The 20,745-nt window shown below is 37.3% G+C and overlaps 1 protein-coding gene across 1 annotated transcript; it reads left to right on the top strand.

The window, feature by feature from the left end:
• The first annotated feature begins 1,132 nt into the window (after nt 1-1,132).
• On the top strand, nt 1,133-20,277 carry slc6a1l (solute carrier family 6 member 1, like). Its single transcript, XM_039668660.2, has 15 exons — nt 1,133-1,471; nt 3,276-3,631; nt 5,443-5,574; nt 6,913-7,013; nt 9,182-9,291; nt 10,697-10,829; nt 11,591-11,725; nt 13,563-13,666; nt 13,823-13,947; nt 14,092-14,204; nt 14,650-14,781; nt 14,865-14,967; nt 16,398-16,498; nt 16,934-17,101; nt 18,677-20,277. The coding sequence occupies exons 2-15, from the start codon at nt 3,394-3,396 to the stop codon at nt 18,779-18,781; spliced, it is 1,800 nt and encodes a 599-aa protein (XP_039524594.2). The 5' UTR covers nt 1,133-1,471; nt 3,276-3,393; the 3' UTR covers nt 18,782-20,277.
• Nucleotides 20,278-20,745: the final 468 nt, after the last annotated feature.

Genomic DNA, 20,745 nt, shown 5'->3' with positions numbered 1-20,745 from the left:
TGCTCTTGTGTCTGAATGGGATCAAATCCCCGGAGCCATGTTCCACCATCTACAGTAGTGGAAAACTGTTGTGGCAGCAAAGGGAGGACAAACTTTCCATTCATGTCCATGATGTGCAACACCACATCTAAAAATGTGGTGTTTGGGTATCCGCATGCTCTCGGCCATCATCTTTGTCATTCCTGCATGAAGGTACCCCCTTCCTACTGAGTTTTGAAAACTTTCCTGTGGAAACACAAAATATGTACCAATAGGTACATACCCCTGCAGTAGCTCAGTTGGTACAGAATTGTACTTGTAATGCGAAGAGCTCGGGTACGAGTCCCGCGAAAGACAACAGCTCAAAGTTAAAACCATGTTTAAATACCATGGTTACGATAACGTCACGATAATGTCGCATTCGCATCGGGTAGATGCTTTGGAGAACATTTGGGCTGCAGTTTGCATCGAGATGGCTCGTTTGCTCAAGTTGAACAGCCAATCAGAGTTCTCTCTCTCACCGATGACCCGACGCCGATTCTATGTGTTAAATCGACCAATACATAAATAAAAAACAGACGACGTCAGACTACAGCCAAGTCAGACGACACTCAATAATGGCCCGACCTTACCCAACGGCCAACCGTCAGCTTGGTGTGTCCCTGGCTATAGAAGAGACTAATTGGGACAGATGATTTGCTACAGCAAACTATACTTTCACACCCTACTTTTCATAATCAATTACTATTTGCTCATGTGAGATTTAGTAGATGCGCCTTATTGCTATATAATTACTATGATATTACTGTAAAATCGTTGCTGCAAATCTAATATCTAATAAGTTCTTGTAAACCACACATATGGTCAGTTAAACAGTTGCATTGCAGTATAGGCCAATTATAAATGTATCAGTCATAAATAGGAGCCTGGTATACACAGGGACTGATAAAGTCATGCCTTTGAGGTCATTTTTGGGAGACGACATGCTGTCTGTATTTTAGGCACTATGCCTGCTTCATTTTCAAATCCTTACAAGCTCTTTCAATGTTAGAACGGAGCACTTTTCTAAGGGGATATCCCATGGCAACCAGACTGGCACAAGAATCGCCGCACACAAAAGCACACCCTAACGCACACACACAGGCACGCACAAAATATTGGATCACGGCAATCGACTCTTATTTAGTAGCCTCGGGCTCTCAGTGTGGTAAAGCGATAATCCTATCAAACAACAGGTCGAAGTTTATTATCTGCAGCTCAATACCAGCCACAGGAACACCAGGGCATAGAAGGCCCCTCCAGATACATAGAGCGAGAGAGACAAAGGGAAACTTTTTGCCCTAGCCGGGACATTGGGTCAGTTTCTTTTGGTTCTGTTGTGAATGAAGGCGCTGGCTAGTTGGCATAGTCCAAAAGTTAAGATCTGTTAAGTCACTTGTGGATACTGGTGGGATCTCGGCTCACCTGACGGCAGAATAAAGACGTCTCAGAGGTACGGTTTATTCCTTCTTTTATGGTATTAAAAAGATAATGAGCTGGGAACTCTATTGTCTGTTGATGCAAACCTTGAGCAATACATCTGTATTCAATTTCCTCTGAAGCTTGTAGCCACTTAAAAGCCGTTCAAGAATGCAGAGTAAATGTTGGAGATTTTTCAAACACTTGATTCACATTGAATGGCTTCCTGTGAATAACCATGGTTTAATGATACTGTTTCCAGATGTATAATGACCGTTCTTTAAATGAAAGCAACGAGGAATCTGAGGGGGGTTTTGTTATGCAGGTTGGAGACTTTCAAGGCAGTTAATCGCAAATAAAAGTTGATGAATTCAACACATCAGTAGGACATGGGCAAGAATTAGTGTCTTCATTAAGTCAATCTGATAATCGACACGTCTGTCAGGAAAGTTAATGATTTTCTTGAACTTCCCCGCCTGTAGAATGAAGGTGTTTTAATTGGATTTAAAGTGAAATCACAAGGTGATGCTATACAAGTAAAACAAACAGACGTGTTTTAAAGGAACCTTTGGTCGAATAAAACATTGTTTTCATGATAATCGAATGTAAAGAGTTTTATCTCTAAAAACTGTTTAGCGTATAATGCTAGTAATGGGGGCATTTACTAAGTAAAAAGAAATCTCTAGTTTATACCACTAACAAGGCTCAGAATAGCCCCATAATGAGGGTCCATACATGCAAACCGAAGTATTGAGAACTTTGTAAGTGTACAGACTATTTAATAAGATGATACTTTATAAAGACAGTTCACTTCATGTACAAAGTATACAGACAGGAGCCATCTTGGAAAACAGTCTCGACAAGTGAAAGTACGAACGTTGTGCTTTGTGAGGTAAACTGTATGAAGTTCAACGGACTTCTGAACTGTATGAATGGCGTTCGGGGATTGACTTATCGAGACTGTTCTTTAAGATGGCTCCTGTCTGTATACGTGAAGTGAACTGTCTTTATAAAGTATCTTCTTATTATACGGTCTGTACACTTACAAAGTTCTCAATGCTTCGTTTTGCATGTGTGGGGCTATTTTGAGCCTTGTTAGTGGTATAAACTAGCGATTTTATTTTTATTTATTCTGTGCCCCATATACTAGCGTATACGCTAAACAGTTTTTAGAGATAAAACTCTTTACATTCGAATATCATGAAAACAAATCTCAGAGAACGATTGACTAGGTAGCCTACCGATGTTTTATTAGACCAAAGGTTCATTTTGCGCCGGAATTCTGCATATTGATCACAAAGCATAAGTTGCCAGTATAAGAAATTGTAAATATTAACCTAATGGCCCTGTCACAAATGGCACTTTTTATATGCACTTTCAGTCTTGTGGACTTAAAATGGCTGCCGCATACGCGTGTCTGTTAAGTCCTTGAAACCGTAGTGTTTGAAGCGAGCCCCGCAGCAGACCTCTTCCCGACAGTCAAAGAAGCGTTACGTCACGAAAGTGCGGACTCGAGGAAGACCACAAGTGGGATGTGTAATCCTTGTACAAAATGATGAGCCTTTATTTTATGGTTTACATAGAACTTTTTCTACACTATAACAATTTACAGTACATTACAGTATATTAATATTAATATGGTATAACCCAAGTTGTTTATCAAATTCTAAACCCTAATGTACTACAACATTACCACTTCCCATTCTTATTAATGGTTTACTGCATCTACAGATCTAACCTGCATTGATTTCACGGTAAAACTTGCAATATTTACAGCAAGATATTACTTTCAAATATTTTAAAATGTTTTTTACACTTTCAAAATTTTTTTCCCTCAGAAATCCCATTCGAAGTGTGTTTGAATGAGCAACCATTCACAGTCAGTAGCCCACTCAATAATACATTTCTGGACTGAGGTGGATTATTATCTGACTGTGGTGTGACAGTGTTCCTGTGATGGGGAAGACTGGCCAGAGCACGGTGGACCTCAACTCACCCTCAGACGCGAAGCAGGCTATCCCGTTTGAGGACCTCCATCACAACAGTGTTCCTGTAGAAGAGGAGAAGGAGAATAAATTACCAGACAGAGGAACATGGAAGGGGAAATTTGACTTTCTGCTGTCCTGCGTTGGATATGCCATTGGGCTTGGAAACGTGTGGAGGTTCCCATATCTTTGCGGAAAGAATGGCGGAGGTAAGAGAAGACTGACAAAGCTATCACTGAAAAGTTGCTGAGAAGATATGCCTGGTTGGATCAATACGCTTTCCAAGTTTAGGGTTGGGGTTTGGGTTTGAATAGCATTCTTGTCATTTAATCAAACATTTCTGATTTTAAGTGTAGTTAATGGTTAGTTTAGGTGTGGGATATGAATAGGCAACCCGATCTCACGGGAATTCGTACGAATTTTACGAGGTGGCCAATTCGTAACAATTCGTACGACCTCACTCGTACGGATTAGTACGATTTTGCTAAATCGTACATATTTTACGAATTAGCCAATTCGTATGAATTCGTACGAATGACCTACCCCTGACCCCGCCCATAAACATAACCGTCACGTGGGTTTAGACAAATTCGTACGAGTGAGGTCGTATGAATTAGTACGAATTAGCCACTTTTGAATCACTCGTACGAATTTGTACGAATTGGCCGTGAGATAGCGTAGGAATAGGACTTAGTTTGACAAGAATATTGGGTAACGCTTCCTTTTACAGTCCAGTTACCCATGTAAATACTATGTACTTATTTTAGTAACTACAATTACTGGGTAATAACTAGTACTAACCCTGAACCTACCCCTATTCCATGTACTTACCTTATATTAGCCAGTACTTTCTAGGTAAGTACACTGTATACTGTAAAATGAAGCGTTACCGAATATTTTGCCAGGACCAATAAATGATGTTCCCATGACACAAAAACAGTTTGAAGAAGCTAGATGGGCATGTGTAATTTCATATTGTAGAATATCAACCCAGTTTTATTACAGAAAAGACCAGTTTCCCAAAAGCATACCGACTATGGTTGCAAGTTCCGTTATTAGTTGAATGTGTTTCCCAAAATCATAGTTCCAACAAACATTCGCAAACATCCAGGGAAAATGCTTATAAACACAGTTACATGGCTCTTGAGCAAAGTAAGCAATCTAATATGCAGTGCATAGTAAAATTCTGTTGCAGGAATAATCTTCAGATGCCATATTCGTTGACATTTATTAATAATAACTTGGACAAGTTATTACTCCACTGCCAGTGTAAAAATGCCATTAATGCCAGTTGTTGAACCAATGTGGCTTGAACAATGGATGTGAGACAAAGTCACTAATGGTTTTAGGAAACAGTCGTGACTGCAGGGATGATTACTAGCATATGTTACATTTATGGTGCTGGTCTCTACCATGGGATGTCGGTGTGCTTTGGTTCTTATCAGATTTCTTAACTAGCCTGACCGCCAAGACAACCAGCCATTCCATGTGAAATGATTTCACAAGTTTCCACTGTTGAGGATATAACCCAGTGACTACTGTACCAAACACAAAAATACATTTCAGCTATCCAAAAGGTGATTGACCAAATGACACAAAGAATCATGCTCCAGTTATTTTTCTTTTCTTCTAGATGCTAATTTTGTATAGAAACTCGGTTTAAAAGGGAAAATATACTGTAGATGAATCCAAAATGAATGGTTAATGGCAAACAGGTTGAAGATTAGCAGACAGACTGTCGATTCATTAAGTGATAAGCTGCTTCCTCTCAAAAGCAGTTTATTTAGCGTAAAAAAATCCATCGACTTCCATTAAAACATGGGCTCTTGGCTCTCTTTGAAGTGGCTCTGAGAGGCTGTTCACATGTCTAATGGGAACAATCTCAGAATTCAATTGAAGAGGTGGTGTGAGACCATGTCAAAGTTTGTTTGGATCTGAATGCAGATGTTTTACACAGAAGTCAAGTCTGAAATAAAAAAAAAAACCTTTACAAGTGAATTTTGTATTACTTTGTCTTTAGGAGCTTTTCTCATCCCATACTTCACTACTCTGGTGTTTGCTGGTATCCCGCTGTTTCTGCTAGAGACAGCATTAGGACAATACACATCAGTAGGGGGGCTGGGAGTATGGAAATTAATACCCATGATGAAAGGTGAGAAAATATTTACATACACATTAGCTACTTGGGGAGTTCTTACTGAGTAGCCTACCATTGCCTCACTGTATGTTTCGTCATCAAATTACAATCTGTTTTGGCAGCCATAATTTGTTATAATAATATTAAACCAATGTGGTGGAACTACATTATTTTCAACCAATGGCAGATGGGGTGTGTTTGAAACGTTTTTGAGTCAGTAATGTTGTAGTTCTATTTCGTGACTCTAACACAGCACAGAGGACCTATTATGAACCTTCCCTGTAACACTCTCTTTAGTTCTGAATCGAATGGACCAGGTGTGGTTGGACAACAGTTTCAAGCGTTTTTCGGAAAATTCACTCTCACAATAGTTTTAGAATGTGTTATGGATATGACAATGTAAATGTATTTGGTATTGGCGACTAGATCTGATGAGCATGCTGTTGCTGAGCAAGTATGGACTTGAGAGTGCCAATGATACACCAACGCATTCTCATCCCAAGGCGTCATATACTGACGCTTTTGCCAATGCGTAAACAACTAACTCACATGGCACCCTTTAGCGTCAATATAACACACTTCGGTTATGGGTAGGTTTATGTCTGGGGTAGAGTTAGGGTTAGACCACTAGGAGGCGCCTTCTCCCCCATATATGTGTGTTGTATGTCTACGCATTGGCAAAAGCGTCAGTATATGCCGCCTTGGGATGAGAACGGGCTGGATACACAGACAAGCTGCCGTGTGCATTTAAGATATGTTGCTGCAGCATGAATAGGCATATAAATCTTGAAGCAGATCCAGGCAGGTGGAGCTGGCGGAGGTAGATGTTTCACAGAAGATATCTGACCAAACACAGAGCAAACACTGAACCAGACTATTTAAATGTTGAAAAAGCAAGCTCATTGGCTGCAGAATCTGCAAAGACCAATCAACTTTTGTCATGTGGTAAATGATAGGATTGCCAGGGGATTGCATAGGACCTATCTGTTGTCAATTTTAGGAACGAAAGAACCTGTGGGATTTCTAAAAGTTTGATTCTCTCAAGTTTGCACTCAATGCATCTTTGATGTCAAGAACACATCCGGGAACTTCCACTCATCCTCTGTTCTAGCGTTCTTCAGTATTGGAATTGAACATCAATGGTACGAAAACACAAGGACACAAGATCACATGAGAACGCATATTGAGAAACAGCCACTGCTACATTTCAAATAGCATACTAATAGCATACTGCAAACAGCAGTGATATTTATATTCTCCGAAAGTCACTTGCAACATTCATTCATGTGTTTAAGCTTAAACTTGGAAAAAGGGTTATTTGTGTTTCATCACCTGATGTTTCACTCATGTCAGGTGTGGGTCTGGCTGCTGTGGTTCTGTCCTTCTGGCTCAACATCTATTACATCATCATCATTGCCTGGGCTCTCTACTACCTCTTCAGCTCTTTCAAAGCAGTGAGTGTATCAAAACACCAAGTCACCAATGTGCATTCTCTCTCTCTATCTCTCTGACACACACAAAATCAAAATTTGTTCATATTTACAAAATACAGTGGTCAGTGAAAACTTTTATTTTCAGAGAAAAAAAATATTTTATCTATTTATACAAATTTGGGGTTGAATTATGAATATCTGCCATTTTAAAAATGGCTCATCAACTTTTTGCATAAAAATGTAGGGGTTTTGATTGTTATCTTTTGATTTCTACAGTAAATAATCATCTGATTACTTAATGAAAAAATGTTAGGCTATAATGATTTTTTAATTGCATTCATTGGTCAAATAGGTTTTGTGGTGTTAATTCTCACCATCCGTGTCTTAATCTGCTCCAGTGAATTCAGCTACACTTTCTTGAAAGTCTTCTCAGAATTGTTCCTTCTTTCAAGTTCTCTCTTCCTCCCTTTTCTCTGTATCTCTCTCCGCCTCCTTGACCCCCTTAAGCTTTCTGTGGCTCTGTCTTTGCTCTAGAGAGTGTTTTAAAGGCTCCACAGAAATAATAACTGCCTCTGTTTTGTGGAAATCGAAGAGCAGTTCTGCCATGGGAATAAGAGCTTGTATTGCAGTGCAGTGGGAATCTGATACAAAAAGGCCTTTGTTTTATGGATGCATTGTGCGGTTATTTTTAACCCTTTTTATATTCCATATATGAACAAATATTTTTTAAAACATTTGTCTGGAGGACTGAGATGGAGTGGGGGAAAAAATCTTTGACAGAATTTAAATTTTACGGCGAACTATCCCTTTGAATATAAAAGTCTTAAAGCAACAGTACACTGTAAAAAGTGATTGGTTCACTTAATGACCATGAACTACTAAGCATAGCAACGCCCTGGTAACCACCTTAGTAACCTAAAAAAAATAAACAACTTCAAGTTGAACTTAGCATACTTTTCAAAAGATTATTATCTTAATAGGCTACTTTAAAAGAATATACTTAAGTGCAAACTCAATGCAATATTTCCATACATTTAATTGCATGTTAATTGCAACTAAATGGAAATTTAATTATCGTTTGATTAAGGTTTTGTATTAAATGCATTTAGCTGAAGCACTTAATTTTTCTTAAATCTTTGAAATATGGTTAAAGTGTGATGTCAAATGTACTGACAAACGTGTATGGTAAACTAGTTTGACATTATTACAAAGTGCACATTTTAAAAATGTACCTAAATATGTTAAGAAACACAGGCATGAAAGTGTACTCCCCTTAAATATACTTAGAGGGATACTCCACTTTTTTTGGAAATAGGCTCATTTTACAACTCCCCCAGTTAAACTGTTGAGTTTTACTGTTTTTGAATCCATTCAGCCGATCTCCGATTCTGGCGGTAGCACTTTTAGCATAGCTTAGCATACATCATAGAAGTGGACAAGACCATTAGCATTTCTCAAAAAAAAAAGAAAGAAAATGACCAAATTGTTTCGATATTTTTCCTATTTAAAACTTGACTCTTCTGTAGTTACATCGACCGACTGAAAATGTAAAGTTGTGATTTTCTAGGCTGATATGGCTAGGAACTATACTCTCATTCCTGCGTAATAATCAGGAAACTTCACTGTCGCACCATGAGTGCAGCAGGAATGATATGATGCAAATAAAGAAAATAGTCCCCAGCTTGGTAACTTCCAACATGATCGGGACTAAGTTTGTGTAGTCATTACGCAAGTTTTATATATCGAAACACTTTGGTCATTTTTTTTTTTTTTGGTCTCGTCCACCTCAATGATGTATGCTAAGCTATGCTAAAAGTGGGAGCGCCAGAACCGGAGATCGGCTGAATGGATTCAAAAATGGTAAAACTCAACAGTTTAACTCTGGGGGAGTTGTAAAATGAGCCTATTTCCAAAAAAAAAAAAGGGAGATAGTATCCCTTTAAGTGGTATTATATTTCATTATTATTATATTACCTGCAAGTACACTTTGTTAAATATTCTTTTAATTACTGAAGCACACTACAAGTGTGAACAGGACAGGAACGGATTAACAACCAGGAGAACTGACGAAAACCGCAAACTCGGGGGACACAGGGGCATAATAGAACATATATGTGACAACAAGCACACTTTCCTTTCACAGGGGTATTCCAAATCTTCACCCATTTTAATACTCTCTCTTTCCTTAGGAGTTACCATGGCAAACTTGTGATCACCCTTGGAACACTGATCGCTGCTTTTCCAACTATAGTTTGATGGACACCACCAACCTGACCAGCGCCGTTACTGAGTTCTGGGAGTGAGTCTACACAATTGTGATTTTATTAAATTCTAAAATATAGTTGTATTGTAAGGTAAAAATTCTGTTGCACTGATCTAACCCGATCTCACGACCAAATCGTACGAATTCGACGAAAAGTGGCTAGTTCAGAACAATTCATATGACCTCACTCGTACAAATTAGTACGATTTTGCTAAATCGTACATATTTTACGAATTGGCCAATTCGTATGAATTCGTACGAATGTCCTACCCCTTACCCCGCCCCTAAATCTACCCATCACGTGGGTTTAGACAAATCGTACGCATTTGACGAATGATTAAAAAGTGGCTAATTCGTAACAATTCATACGACCTCACTCGTACAAATTAGTACGATTTTGATAAAACCTACATATTTTACGAATTGGCCAATTCGTATGAATTTGTACTAATGTCCTACCCCTGAACTCTAAACCTACCCATCACGTGGGTTTAGACAAATCGTACAAATTCGTACGAGTGAGGCCGTACGAATTAGACACTTTTTAATCATTCGTCGAATTCGTACGAATTGGTCGTGAGATAGCGAAGGCTGTGCTTAGTGGTTAGCACATGCTAAGAGTTCGTATCTGACTTTTTCTGATTCCTTCGAGAATAATTTTCTTGTTTTGTTAACATTTTCTTGACCTAATAAACTCATTGGACTTTCATCTGTGGAGCACAATAGTTGCTCTTTTCTACATTATGAATAAGTCTTGACCACAGCACTCATAATCTCAAATTTGGTCTTTTACAAGAAGGCCTTTACACAAGTTTTATCGGTTATGTCCAGCCCGTTCTCATCCCAAGGCGTCTGACGCTTTTGACATTTCGTCTACGTCCAACGCACATGACACCCTTTAGCGTCAATATCAGACGCAGATATATATGGGCTAGAAGGCGCCTCCTAGTGGTGCAACCCTAACCCTACCCCAGAACTAAACCTACCCATAACCGAACAAAGCTCTGTGCGTGTTATATTGACACTAAAGGGTGCCACGTGCGTTGGATTTAGACGAAATTTCAAAAGTGTCACTATATGACGCCCTAGGATGAGAATGAGTTGTCATACACAAGATTGAAATCAAGTTTGGAATCATTGACATCAAACGCTGAAATGTATGTTTAAATGTGCAAATGTGTTACCAAAATTCGAATGATTTTTGCCAAATCGTACATATTTTTCGAGTTGTCCAATTAGTATGAATTCGTACGAATGACCAGACCCATGACCTACTCATCACTGGGGTTTAGACAAATCGTACGAGTGAGTTTGTACGAATTAACCACCTCGTACTCACTTTGTTTCTTTAGCTTTTTCTTTCTCTCCCGTTCAAAACATTGACCAACAAAAGCATAATCATGTTTAATGCCTAATTAACAGATATTTGTTAACTATATAGGAGGAACATGCATCAGTTAACAAATGGTTTGGAGGAACCAGGGGAATTGCGCTGGCCGTTGGTTGGAACTTTGGCGTTGTCTTGGATTCTTGTTTATTTCTCAATCTGGAAAGGAGTGGAGTGGACGGGGAAGGTGGGATACTCTTTCTATTCCTCATACAACAACCCTGAATGTTGTATTTCCTACTTCTTACCTATCCTTTTCTTTTATTTCATTTATTCACACGATTGCTTTTGGTTTCTTCTTGTTTTTCCATTTCTGGGAAAGCTTTATTGATCAGAGGTTAATTTTCGAATAAATCATGTGTTACATGTATGTAATTGTTTGACTTCTTTCTGCAAATTCATGGGAGAACTCAACTAAACCGAACAGTTTTTCTCCTTAGGAGAAAGAAGAACGAAACTCAACAAAGCTCAGTTGGATCTCATTACTTTTTAGATATACACAATGTATTTATTCAGCATATTATACATTCTTGTCCATTTCTTGATATAAGTGTTGCAGAAATTGCACCGTTTAAGCACTACGATGTGTAGCCGACGGACATGTCTTGATATTAAATTGTAAGGCATTTCAATTATTTATTTATTTATTTTCCTGGAGAGAAGAGAAAATGGCTCTCTTTATCTGCCCTTTCTGAGGATAATTGAATTTTAATGTGATCTCTGCTCTGGGGAAGAAGAAATACATTTTCCAGAAGTCTATAACCTTGATGGACATAACTAATTGAGGACAGTCATTATCCTACACAGCAAAAACGTGTTCCTACCAATCATCAAAGAGAAGCCAGCGAAAGCCTTACACTAACAAGTTGATAATGTTGTCCTCTACACCTACTTTAAAACGATTCACTCTCTCTCTCTCTCTTTTCATTTATCTCTCGTCCTCCTCAGGTGGTGTATTTCTCAGCCACGTATCCCTACTTCATGCTCTTTATTCTGTTTTTCCGTGGAGTCACTCTCCCTGGGGCGATAGATGGCGTTCGCTTTTATATCACCCCAGACTTCAAAAAGCTTTTAAAATCTGAGGTAAAAATCTTGAAATGTATTTTATATTTTGAATGATATTTGATATATTCAAGTATGAAACTTGTACATTTTTTTCAGTGACAGCTGATTTCACAGGACCAAGCTCATATTAATAGATATTCACATTTTTCATTAATGATAGACACCCTTGTGGAAAACACTTTTGAGTACGATGATAAAAGAAATTATTTTGGGAATTATATGAAATATTAGAGCTGAGTATTTAAACTTATATAATTTAAATAGTATATTTAAAAGAGCCTTAGCTAAATGTGAACTGAATGTAATGTAAATTGTATTTAATTAAATGAAAATATATTCTAGTTTAAATTTATATATAAATAAATTGTGATTTCATAATTATGTCTATTGTCTTTTAAATATAGTTAAATATGTTCAACAAGAATTTATGATAAACTGAAATATAATGTCATTACTATTCAACTCTACAAAATATTTCTGTAGTTACATTTGTAATGATACATTTGCAATTTAGTACATTTAAAATATATAAACTTTATATTGGATAACACTGTTAAAGTACTTTGCATGTGCTTTAGTATGTTCATCAACATATCAAAATAAGTGAACTAATTTTTAAAGCACAACACAAGATTATTAAAAATATAATGATATCAAATGTGATATCTTAACATTATAACAAAAGTGAACTTCACTGTAAAAAATATTGTTGGTTTAACTAAAATTTTAAGTTGATTGAATTGAAGTGAGTTAATACAATGAAGGAGATTAATTTAATCATCAGAAACTCAAAATAATAAGTTATCTCAACTAAATTAATTATTTAAGTTGATTTGACAAAAGAAAATATGTTGTGATAACAAATCTTGAAAATATTTTTTTTTTTTACAGTAGCAAAGAAACATATCCATGAAACACTCTTTACACTTAAATGGCCTTTTATTTGATTAATATCTACAAGTACATATTTTTACTTTTTCATTTACATATTCAATTTTCAATACACAGATCCTGAGGCAATAACCACATCTGATAAAATGAATATTTTATTATTAACTGTTAGATAGACTACACTAAAACAAAATTGTTGGTTTAACTTTAAAAAATGAAGTAACCTGGTTGGCTAGAAAAATTAAGTTCACTGAAATGGAAAAATTGAGTTAATACAATGAAGGAGATTGATTTAACCGTCAGAAACTCAAAATATTACGTTATCTGAACTACATAAATTATTTAAGTTGATTTGAAAAAAAGAAAAAATGTTATGTCTATTTTTTTTACAGTGTAATATAGCCTGCACTTCATACTAAGATGATACAGTGTTTGAGAATGTGTTTATTTTGACTATCAATATGCACACCTTACTATTTTTCATGTATACTGTAACCACTGTGTGTGTATGTGTTATGAAGGTAATCAGTCTTTTTGTATTTCTAGATTAATTCAACAATGTTTTAAAGTTTATAACATAATTACTGTTAATATTTGAGACATATTTGAAGGTTTAGGATAAGGTAAGGGCAAAACCAAAATGTTTTAACTGACCATATACTCAAAGCCAATTAGAGCCTTATTACTGAGACTTTAACTGTTGCTGTCCGTAAATTTCACAGACAACCTTTTGCTCTTTGTCCACAGAGGATGTTTATTGAAAGCTTCAGTGTTTTACAGACATTATTATTCAAAGATATGGTCTCCTCAATATTTCTGTTCTCTCTTTTCTTGCAACATGTCAAGAATAGCTTAAGTAGTTTACAGAAATCCTCAGGTTGGCTAAATCATATATCAAATGCATATAACTAACAACAATGGTAATATGTACTGACAGTTCTGATACTATCAATATCTTTCTCAGGTGTGGTTGGATGCTGCCACTCAAATCTTCTTCTCGTACGGTCTGGGTTTAGGTTCTCTCATTGCTCTGGGAAGTTACAACTCCTACAACAATAATGTCTACAAGTGAGAAATACTAGTCACTGTCCACATGTTCAGACATTATGTACATGTGGTGTGTTCTTGTCATGCAATCTGATGTCCAGAATTGCCTTTTTCTCTGAAAATATAGTCATTGTTTCACTTTTGATTCAGTTGACCTGATTCTTGTTCCATCTATAGAGATTCTATCATTGTGTGCTGTATAAACTCCTGCACCAGTATGTTCGCTGGGATCGTCATATTTTCCATTGTGGGCTTTATGTCGCACATCACAAAGAGACCCATTGAAGAACTGGCTGCTTCAGGTCATTATGTCTCTTCTAAAGTTACAAATTGGGGGGGGGGGGGGTGTAATAATCATGACTTTTGGTTTGATTTGGTATGAACATATTTATTTTTTAAGTTTGAAATGGTGAAATTAGACTCATATTTACATTTATGACGTTCAGGTCCTGGTTTGGCATTTCTGGCCTATCCGCAAGCAGTCACACAACTTCCTATGTCTTCACTCTGGTCTATTCTCTTCTTTTCAATGCTCATGATGCTGGGATTGGACAGTCAGGTACTACATACAAAGGATAAGCATTTTTGAGATTTTAATATAAAAATCTTAAAATCTATTTGACAAATCAAAATAATGTATTATTTTTAGTAGGCGACATTATTCCACAGACACTGTCGCTTTAATATCGCTAGAGCTTAAGGTTTATTGAACCCACAATACTCCTCTAATGGTACTACATTTTAGTTTGCCAGTGACAGAACTGATCACACGAGACCATGTAGTCTCTTCACATAGCCATTTTAGCCATTGTTAAAGAAAAAAATAGAAACTCATTTGCATTTAAAGGGCCAGACACAAAACGGTGGGTTTTTGCTAACCCTCAATAAGTGACTTTAACATGCTATATTATATCTGTGGGGTAAATCAGAGATTTATTTTAGATCTTGTGAAAAGGGCATTATATCACCCCTTTAATGAGTACATGCACACTTGTCTGTGACAGTTTTGTACAGTGGAAGGCTTCATAACCGCTCTGATGGACGAATATCCCACAGTCCTGAGGAAGAGAAAGAAAGTCTTCATCCTCATAGTCTGCATTATATCCTTCATCATCGGCTTCTCCAACATCACCCAGGTAAAGATGACTTCTCTTCAGCGTCAAGACAGAATGTTATGATCTTATACAGTAGTGATGTGTGTGCTCTTTGTTCTTTTTAGGGCGGCTTATACGTGTTCAAATTGTTTGACTACTACTCGGCCAGTGGAATGTGTCTTCTGTTCTTGGTTTTCTTTGAGACAACCGCCATTTCTTGGTTTTACGGTACATCTTCTAATATAAACTTAGACTACACAGGGATGAGACATTTATACAGATATATACACTCACCTTAAGGATTATTAGGAACACCTGTTAAATTTCTCATTAATGCAATTATCTAATCAACCAATCGCATGGCAGTTGCTTCAATGCATTTAGACAATCTCCTGAACTCCAAACTGAATGTCAGAATTGGAAAGAGACATGCTTGTTGGTGCTAGACGGGCCGGTCTGAATATTTCACAATCTGCTCAGTTACTGGGATTTTCACGCACAACCATTTCTAGGGTTTACAAAGAATGGTGTGAAAAGGGAAAAACATCCAGTATGTTACAGTCCTGTGGGTGAAAATGTCTTGTTGTTGCTAGAGGTCAGAGGAGAATGGGCCGACTGATTCAAGCTGATAGAAGAGCAACTTTGACTGAAATAACCACTTGTTACAACCGAGGTATGCAGCAAAGCATTTGTGAAGCCACAACACGCACAACCTTGAGGCGGATGGACTAGACCCCACCAGGTACCACTCATCTCCACTACAAATAGGAAAAAGAGGCTACAATTTGCAAGAACCCACCAAAATTGGACAGTTGAAGACTGGAAAAATGTTCCCTGGTCTGATGAGTCTTGATTTCTGTTGAGACATTCAGATGGTAGAGTAAGAATTTGGCATAAACAGAATGAGAACATGGATCCATCATGCCTTGTTACCACTGTGTAGGCTGGTGGTGGTGGTGTAATAGTGTGGGGGGTGTTTTCTTGGCACACTTTAGGCCCCTTAGTGCCAATTGGGCATCATTTAAATGCCACGGCCAACCTGAGCATTGTTTCTGACCATGTCCATCCCTTTAGGGCCACAATATCCCCATCCTCTGATGGCTACTTCCAGCAGGATAATGCACCATGTCACAAAGCTCGAATCATTTTAAATTGGTTTCTTGAACATGACAATGAGTTGACTGTACTAAAATGGCCCCCACAGTCACCAGATCTCAACCCAATCGAGCATCTTTGGGATGTGGTGGAACGGGAGCTTCGCGCCCTGGATGTGCATCCCACAATGCTCCAACTGCAAGACGCTATCCTATCCAATATGGGCCAACATTTCTAAAGAATGCTTTCAGCACCTTGTTGAATCAATGCCATGTAGAATTAAGGCAGTTCTGAAGGCGAAAGGGGGTCAAACACTATTAGCACGGTGTTCCTAATCATCCTTTTGGTGAGTGTATACGTGAATGTGATCGAAATTTTCTTAAAAAAGGAACAGTTCAAGGTAACCTCTGTCCAGAACCCTCTTCTGGACCAGTGTTGTTTACATCTTGTGAAATGGTCTATAGGGTCATATATGAAAGTTAATAGGCTACATGTACAGTAGGTCCCTGAACCCTTGTGTGTGCGTGTGTGTGTGTGTATGCATTACTTCTCTCTCTCTCTAGGCGCAGAGAAATTTTATAAAAATATTGAGGACATGATTGGTTATCGGCCTTGTGGCTTTTGGAAACAATGCTGGTTGTACTTTACTCCAACAATTTGTTTGGTAAGTATATCTTTGATATGTTTTCAAAGTCGAACTACTTTAAACAAGACAGGGGTGCGTTTCCCGAAAGCATCGTTAGCCAACTATAGTCGCAAGTTGGTCGCAATTTGCATTGAACTCTATTGGTAACGACGGAATTTGCGACCATAGTTGTCTAACGATGCTTTCGGGAAACGCACCCCAGGGTTGCAATTGAAAGATGGGTTCACACTTTTAGTTCGGTTCACTTGGTTCTTTTGGTTCGGACCAAACCGAATCGAAAATCGAACCGGTATTTAATCGAAACAAACATGCCAAGTAGAGCACTCTATGAATTAAATCACTTTTATCCTTTCATTCAACTGTATGGTGAATTAAGTAATTGGTTATCCAGTTAAACGCTCATGTCCTTAATGAACTGAGGATTGATTTGTCTTATGTTTTTCCTGATTGTAGGGTGTTTTCACATTCAGTGCCATAGAAATGACTCCTTTGACATTAGGGAAGTACGTGTACCCGGCCTGGGGTCAGGGCATCGGCTGGCTAATGTCGCTTTCTTCCATGATTCTTATACCCGGATATATCATCTACATGTTCATCACTACCAAAGGCAGCATCCGACAGGCAAGACCTCTGATGGGTTTAGTGCATTCTCAGATAAATATTATAAAACTTGTACCTTTTGGGGTACAACAGCCTGTCACTTGGGCAGTACCCATATAGGGGCATTTTTGTACGTTATTTAGCCATTCAAGTTAATTGTAGTGCCTTAAGGCTATATTCAGTACTTTTAGGGGTTGATAAGGAACAAAGATGTCCTTTTAAGGGTACTGCACCAGTGACAATGTTTTTACAATTTTTCTGACAGTTTTCTGGTCTAACAATTTTCACATTTTGTCACAGTTGCGACTTTGCTTCCAAATGTACTTCCTTCCCTATAAACCTCCTTTCTTCCCAACTTCCTTCTGAATTCAAAACATCCTTGATCTCACAAACTTCCTTCCTTTCAAACAGGGTAACAAGTTCTGAACTTCCAAATGTACTTTCTTTCATATAAACTCCTTTCCTTACTTCACTAAACTCTTCGGTAACACTTTACAATACGGGTGCACTAATAAGCATTAATTCACACTTAAATAATGCACAGATAACACTGAATTAATGTGTAACTAATGATTATTTAAGCTATTCATTAATGATTACCACATTAGGAACTAATTAAGAGTCAAGGTTAATGTATTAGTTCACACATGAATTGTTATTAATTAAATATGCAATTGTGGATTCATTCTATAATAACTAATTTTTTTTTAACTAATAGTGTCAAAGTCAAAAGTATTGTATTTCAACTTCCAGATAATATGACAGGTACACTAATATGCAATAATACATAATTAATTACTTCATTATTAGTGCAAATTCATGTGCAAATTACTACAATTACAAAATGAATAGTTAATAATGATGTGCCCCCACAAGTAAAGTCATAACATAATGATACCTTTGCAAATCATTAGCTAAAGATTAAATAAAGCATATAACCAGAAGTTGAAGTGCATAGCTTTGACTAGTTGTGGTAATTAACACATTAATTTACACTATTAGTTCCTAAAATATGTTATTAAGGAATTAATACATAATGACACATTGAATTAATAGCAATTCATGTATTACTTAATCTATTAATCAAATACTCTTTAATAGTTGCTGATGCAGTAATCATTAATTAATGGTTTAGTTCTTCATGAGTTATACATTAACTCATAATTATCTGTGCATTAGTTAAGTATGAATTAATGCATATTAGTGCACCCGTATTGTAAAGCGTTACCAACTCTTCCTTCCTTTGTTCCAAGCAAACAAACCTCTGAATAATTAAAAATACACCTTCAGAATAAACTTGCCATCAAACCTTCGAAAGTCCTTCCTTTCAAACTTCCGAACTTCCAAATATACTCCCACAAGAACTTCCTTTCAACTACAGTAAACCTCTTTCCCCCCTTCATTCATTCTTCCTCCTGAACAAACTAGCAAACAAACTTTTCACTCTTGATTCATTTTTTTCCAAACTTGCATACTTCCTTCATTTGGAAATTCCAAATGTACTTCCTTCTCAATATCCTTCCTTCCAACAATTTATCTCTCTCCTTTTTTATTCTGTTGTAATAATTGTCATTGGCTATTGCTTTTCCGTCTCAGCGCTGGCACAAGATGACCAAACCCAGAGAGGTCACAATTTCGGATGCCAATGATCTCGCGCAACAATCCTCACGGACAGGAAGTATGGATGAAGCTTCAGTCTGACATCATTTCCTCTTTCCTGTACAATGGCCATTAAACCAATGGCAAAATAACTATTCCTCCATTTCGTTCTTTTTTTTCTGTTGGAGAATCTACAGCAGATTGAAGTGGATTACGCACATGTTCATCTGTTTTCTTGAATTTCTTTCTCTACATCCCTCACGTAATATGAGGGAGCTGCAGTCTGTCTTGAGAGGAGAAATACATTTCAGTGACTATCAGTATAAAGCTAGAAATAATCCAGGACATTGATAGGCCATTGGAAGGCCAACCCGTTGCATTCCTGTGTAATATACAATTTCTCACAGTATTTACTGTACCTCAAGTTGGCGAGTGGATGCATGTGTCTAGTGCTCTGTTCCTCTTGGTTTCAGCAGATATGGTAATATCTGTACGGTTATTCTTGTCACAATGTATTGAACTAAAGGTAGTTTACACAACACCTACACTAACTGTTTTTTTCTTGTTTGTTTTTTATCAACATTAAGATTTTAGGTTCAAAATTGAATGTATAAGGGACAGTGTATATTCCAGACAACAACATAGTGTCTTCCCAGTTCCGGCCCACATCTGGTACGCATTGAATCCACATGTGCCAGATATGGCCCGAATGTGGGCCGACACTACGTTGCTGTTTCTTTTGCAGTACAATTTGTCCCTCAATTAATATGAGGTGATAAAGGCTGCATGCATAAAAATTAGAAAAAGCATTAGCAAACTAGTAAAATAGATTCAGATGGAGGTTTGTATGTCATACTGCAAGGAGCCCGATCTCATGAAAGTTCGTATCTGTAACACGAATGTCATTTCTCGTGCCATTTATCCGGCAAAACTAGCTTTTGCGTGTATACGGTACGCATTTTTCGCGTGCATATGATACGCTCTTTTTGGCGTATAATAAGTTCGAACTCCCCACAGTGCGTAGCATATGCACGCAAAAACCATTTTTAGCGTATAAATGCTACGAGAAATGACAATCGTGGTATAGATACGCACTTTCATAAGACTGTGTTGACTGCAAGAAATATAACTTCACAAAAGTATAAGTTTAAGGTCTAATTAAACCAACACAGTCTCATGAAAGTGCGTATTTATACCACGATTGTCATTTCTCGTGGCATTTATACGCCAAAAATGTTTTTTGTGTGCATATGCTATGCACTAAAAACCCCCTTAGGGGGAAGGGGGGTGGGGAGTTCGTACTTATTATATGGCAAAAAGTGCGTATCATATGCACGCGAAAAACGCGTACCATATACACGCAAAAACTAGTTTTGCCGTATAAATGGCACGGGAAATGACATTTGTGCTATAGATACGAACTTTCATGAGATCGGGCTCAATTAAACCTATATGAGATATCATATAAAACAGACTGAAAATCTAGTATCTTGAAAAACTCAAAAAGTTTTAATTGTTGTTGTAAAGTGTAAGTTAGTTTTGTTTGCAACACATTGGGAAACGTCTGATTTATTATTAAAACTGCTCCTTAAACAGGTTTTACATCATTCCATGCATTTTCTGTGAACCTCGAAAACTTTATGGGTTTCTGTTTTTTTTTCTTTTTTTTTCTGGGCATCATTTGTTAGTTGGCAATATTGTTTTAATCAAACGAAAAACTAAAACATTGTGTAAACCATGCATTTGTTTTTTTCATTTGTTTCAGCATAAATACAACATTCATGTTAAAGTGTAGTACGAACCCAGACAGCAAACTGACAATGAATCAACGTGGAAACGACGTCTCTCATGACATCGAAACAACGTTGATCTGGCATTGTTTTGCTCATCGAATTAACGTTGAACCAACGTCAGACGTGGCATTCTTCAAAGCTAAATGAAAATCGAAAATTAGTTGGCTTTCATAACGTTGAAACAACGTTGATTTCAAGTTGATTTCCGTTAGTTTTGAAAGAATGACGCGTCTGATGTTGGTTCAACGTTTATTCGATGAGCAAAACAATGTC

The sequence above is a fragment of the Pimephales promelas genome, chromosome 24 (assembly GCF_988280905.1).
Source record: "Pimephales promelas chromosome 24, fPimPro1.hap1.1, whole genome shotgun sequence".
Lineage (NCBI taxonomy): Eukaryota > Metazoa > Chordata > Actinopteri > Cypriniformes > Leuciscidae > Pimephales > Pimephales promelas.
The sequence above is the reverse complement of the archived record's forward strand: the minus strand, read 5'-3'. Positions and strand labels throughout refer to the sequence as shown.

What these genes read in the sequence shown, in the direction of transcription:
- slc6a1l (XM_039668660.2), top strand. Translation starts at nt 3,394, where the DNA reads ATGGGGAAGACTGGCCAGAGCACGGTGGACCTCAACTCACCCTCAGAC. An exon ending in ATTAATACCCATGATGAAAG is followed by an intron (nt 5,575 to 6,912) that starts GTGAGAAAATAT and finishes CACTCATGTCAG; the next exon opens with GTGTGGGTCTGGCTGCTGTG. An exon ending in GCTTCTCCAACATCACCCAG is followed by an intron (nt 14,782 to 14,864) that starts GTAAAGATGACT and finishes TGTTCTTTTTAG; the next exon opens with GGCGGCTTATACGTGTTCAA.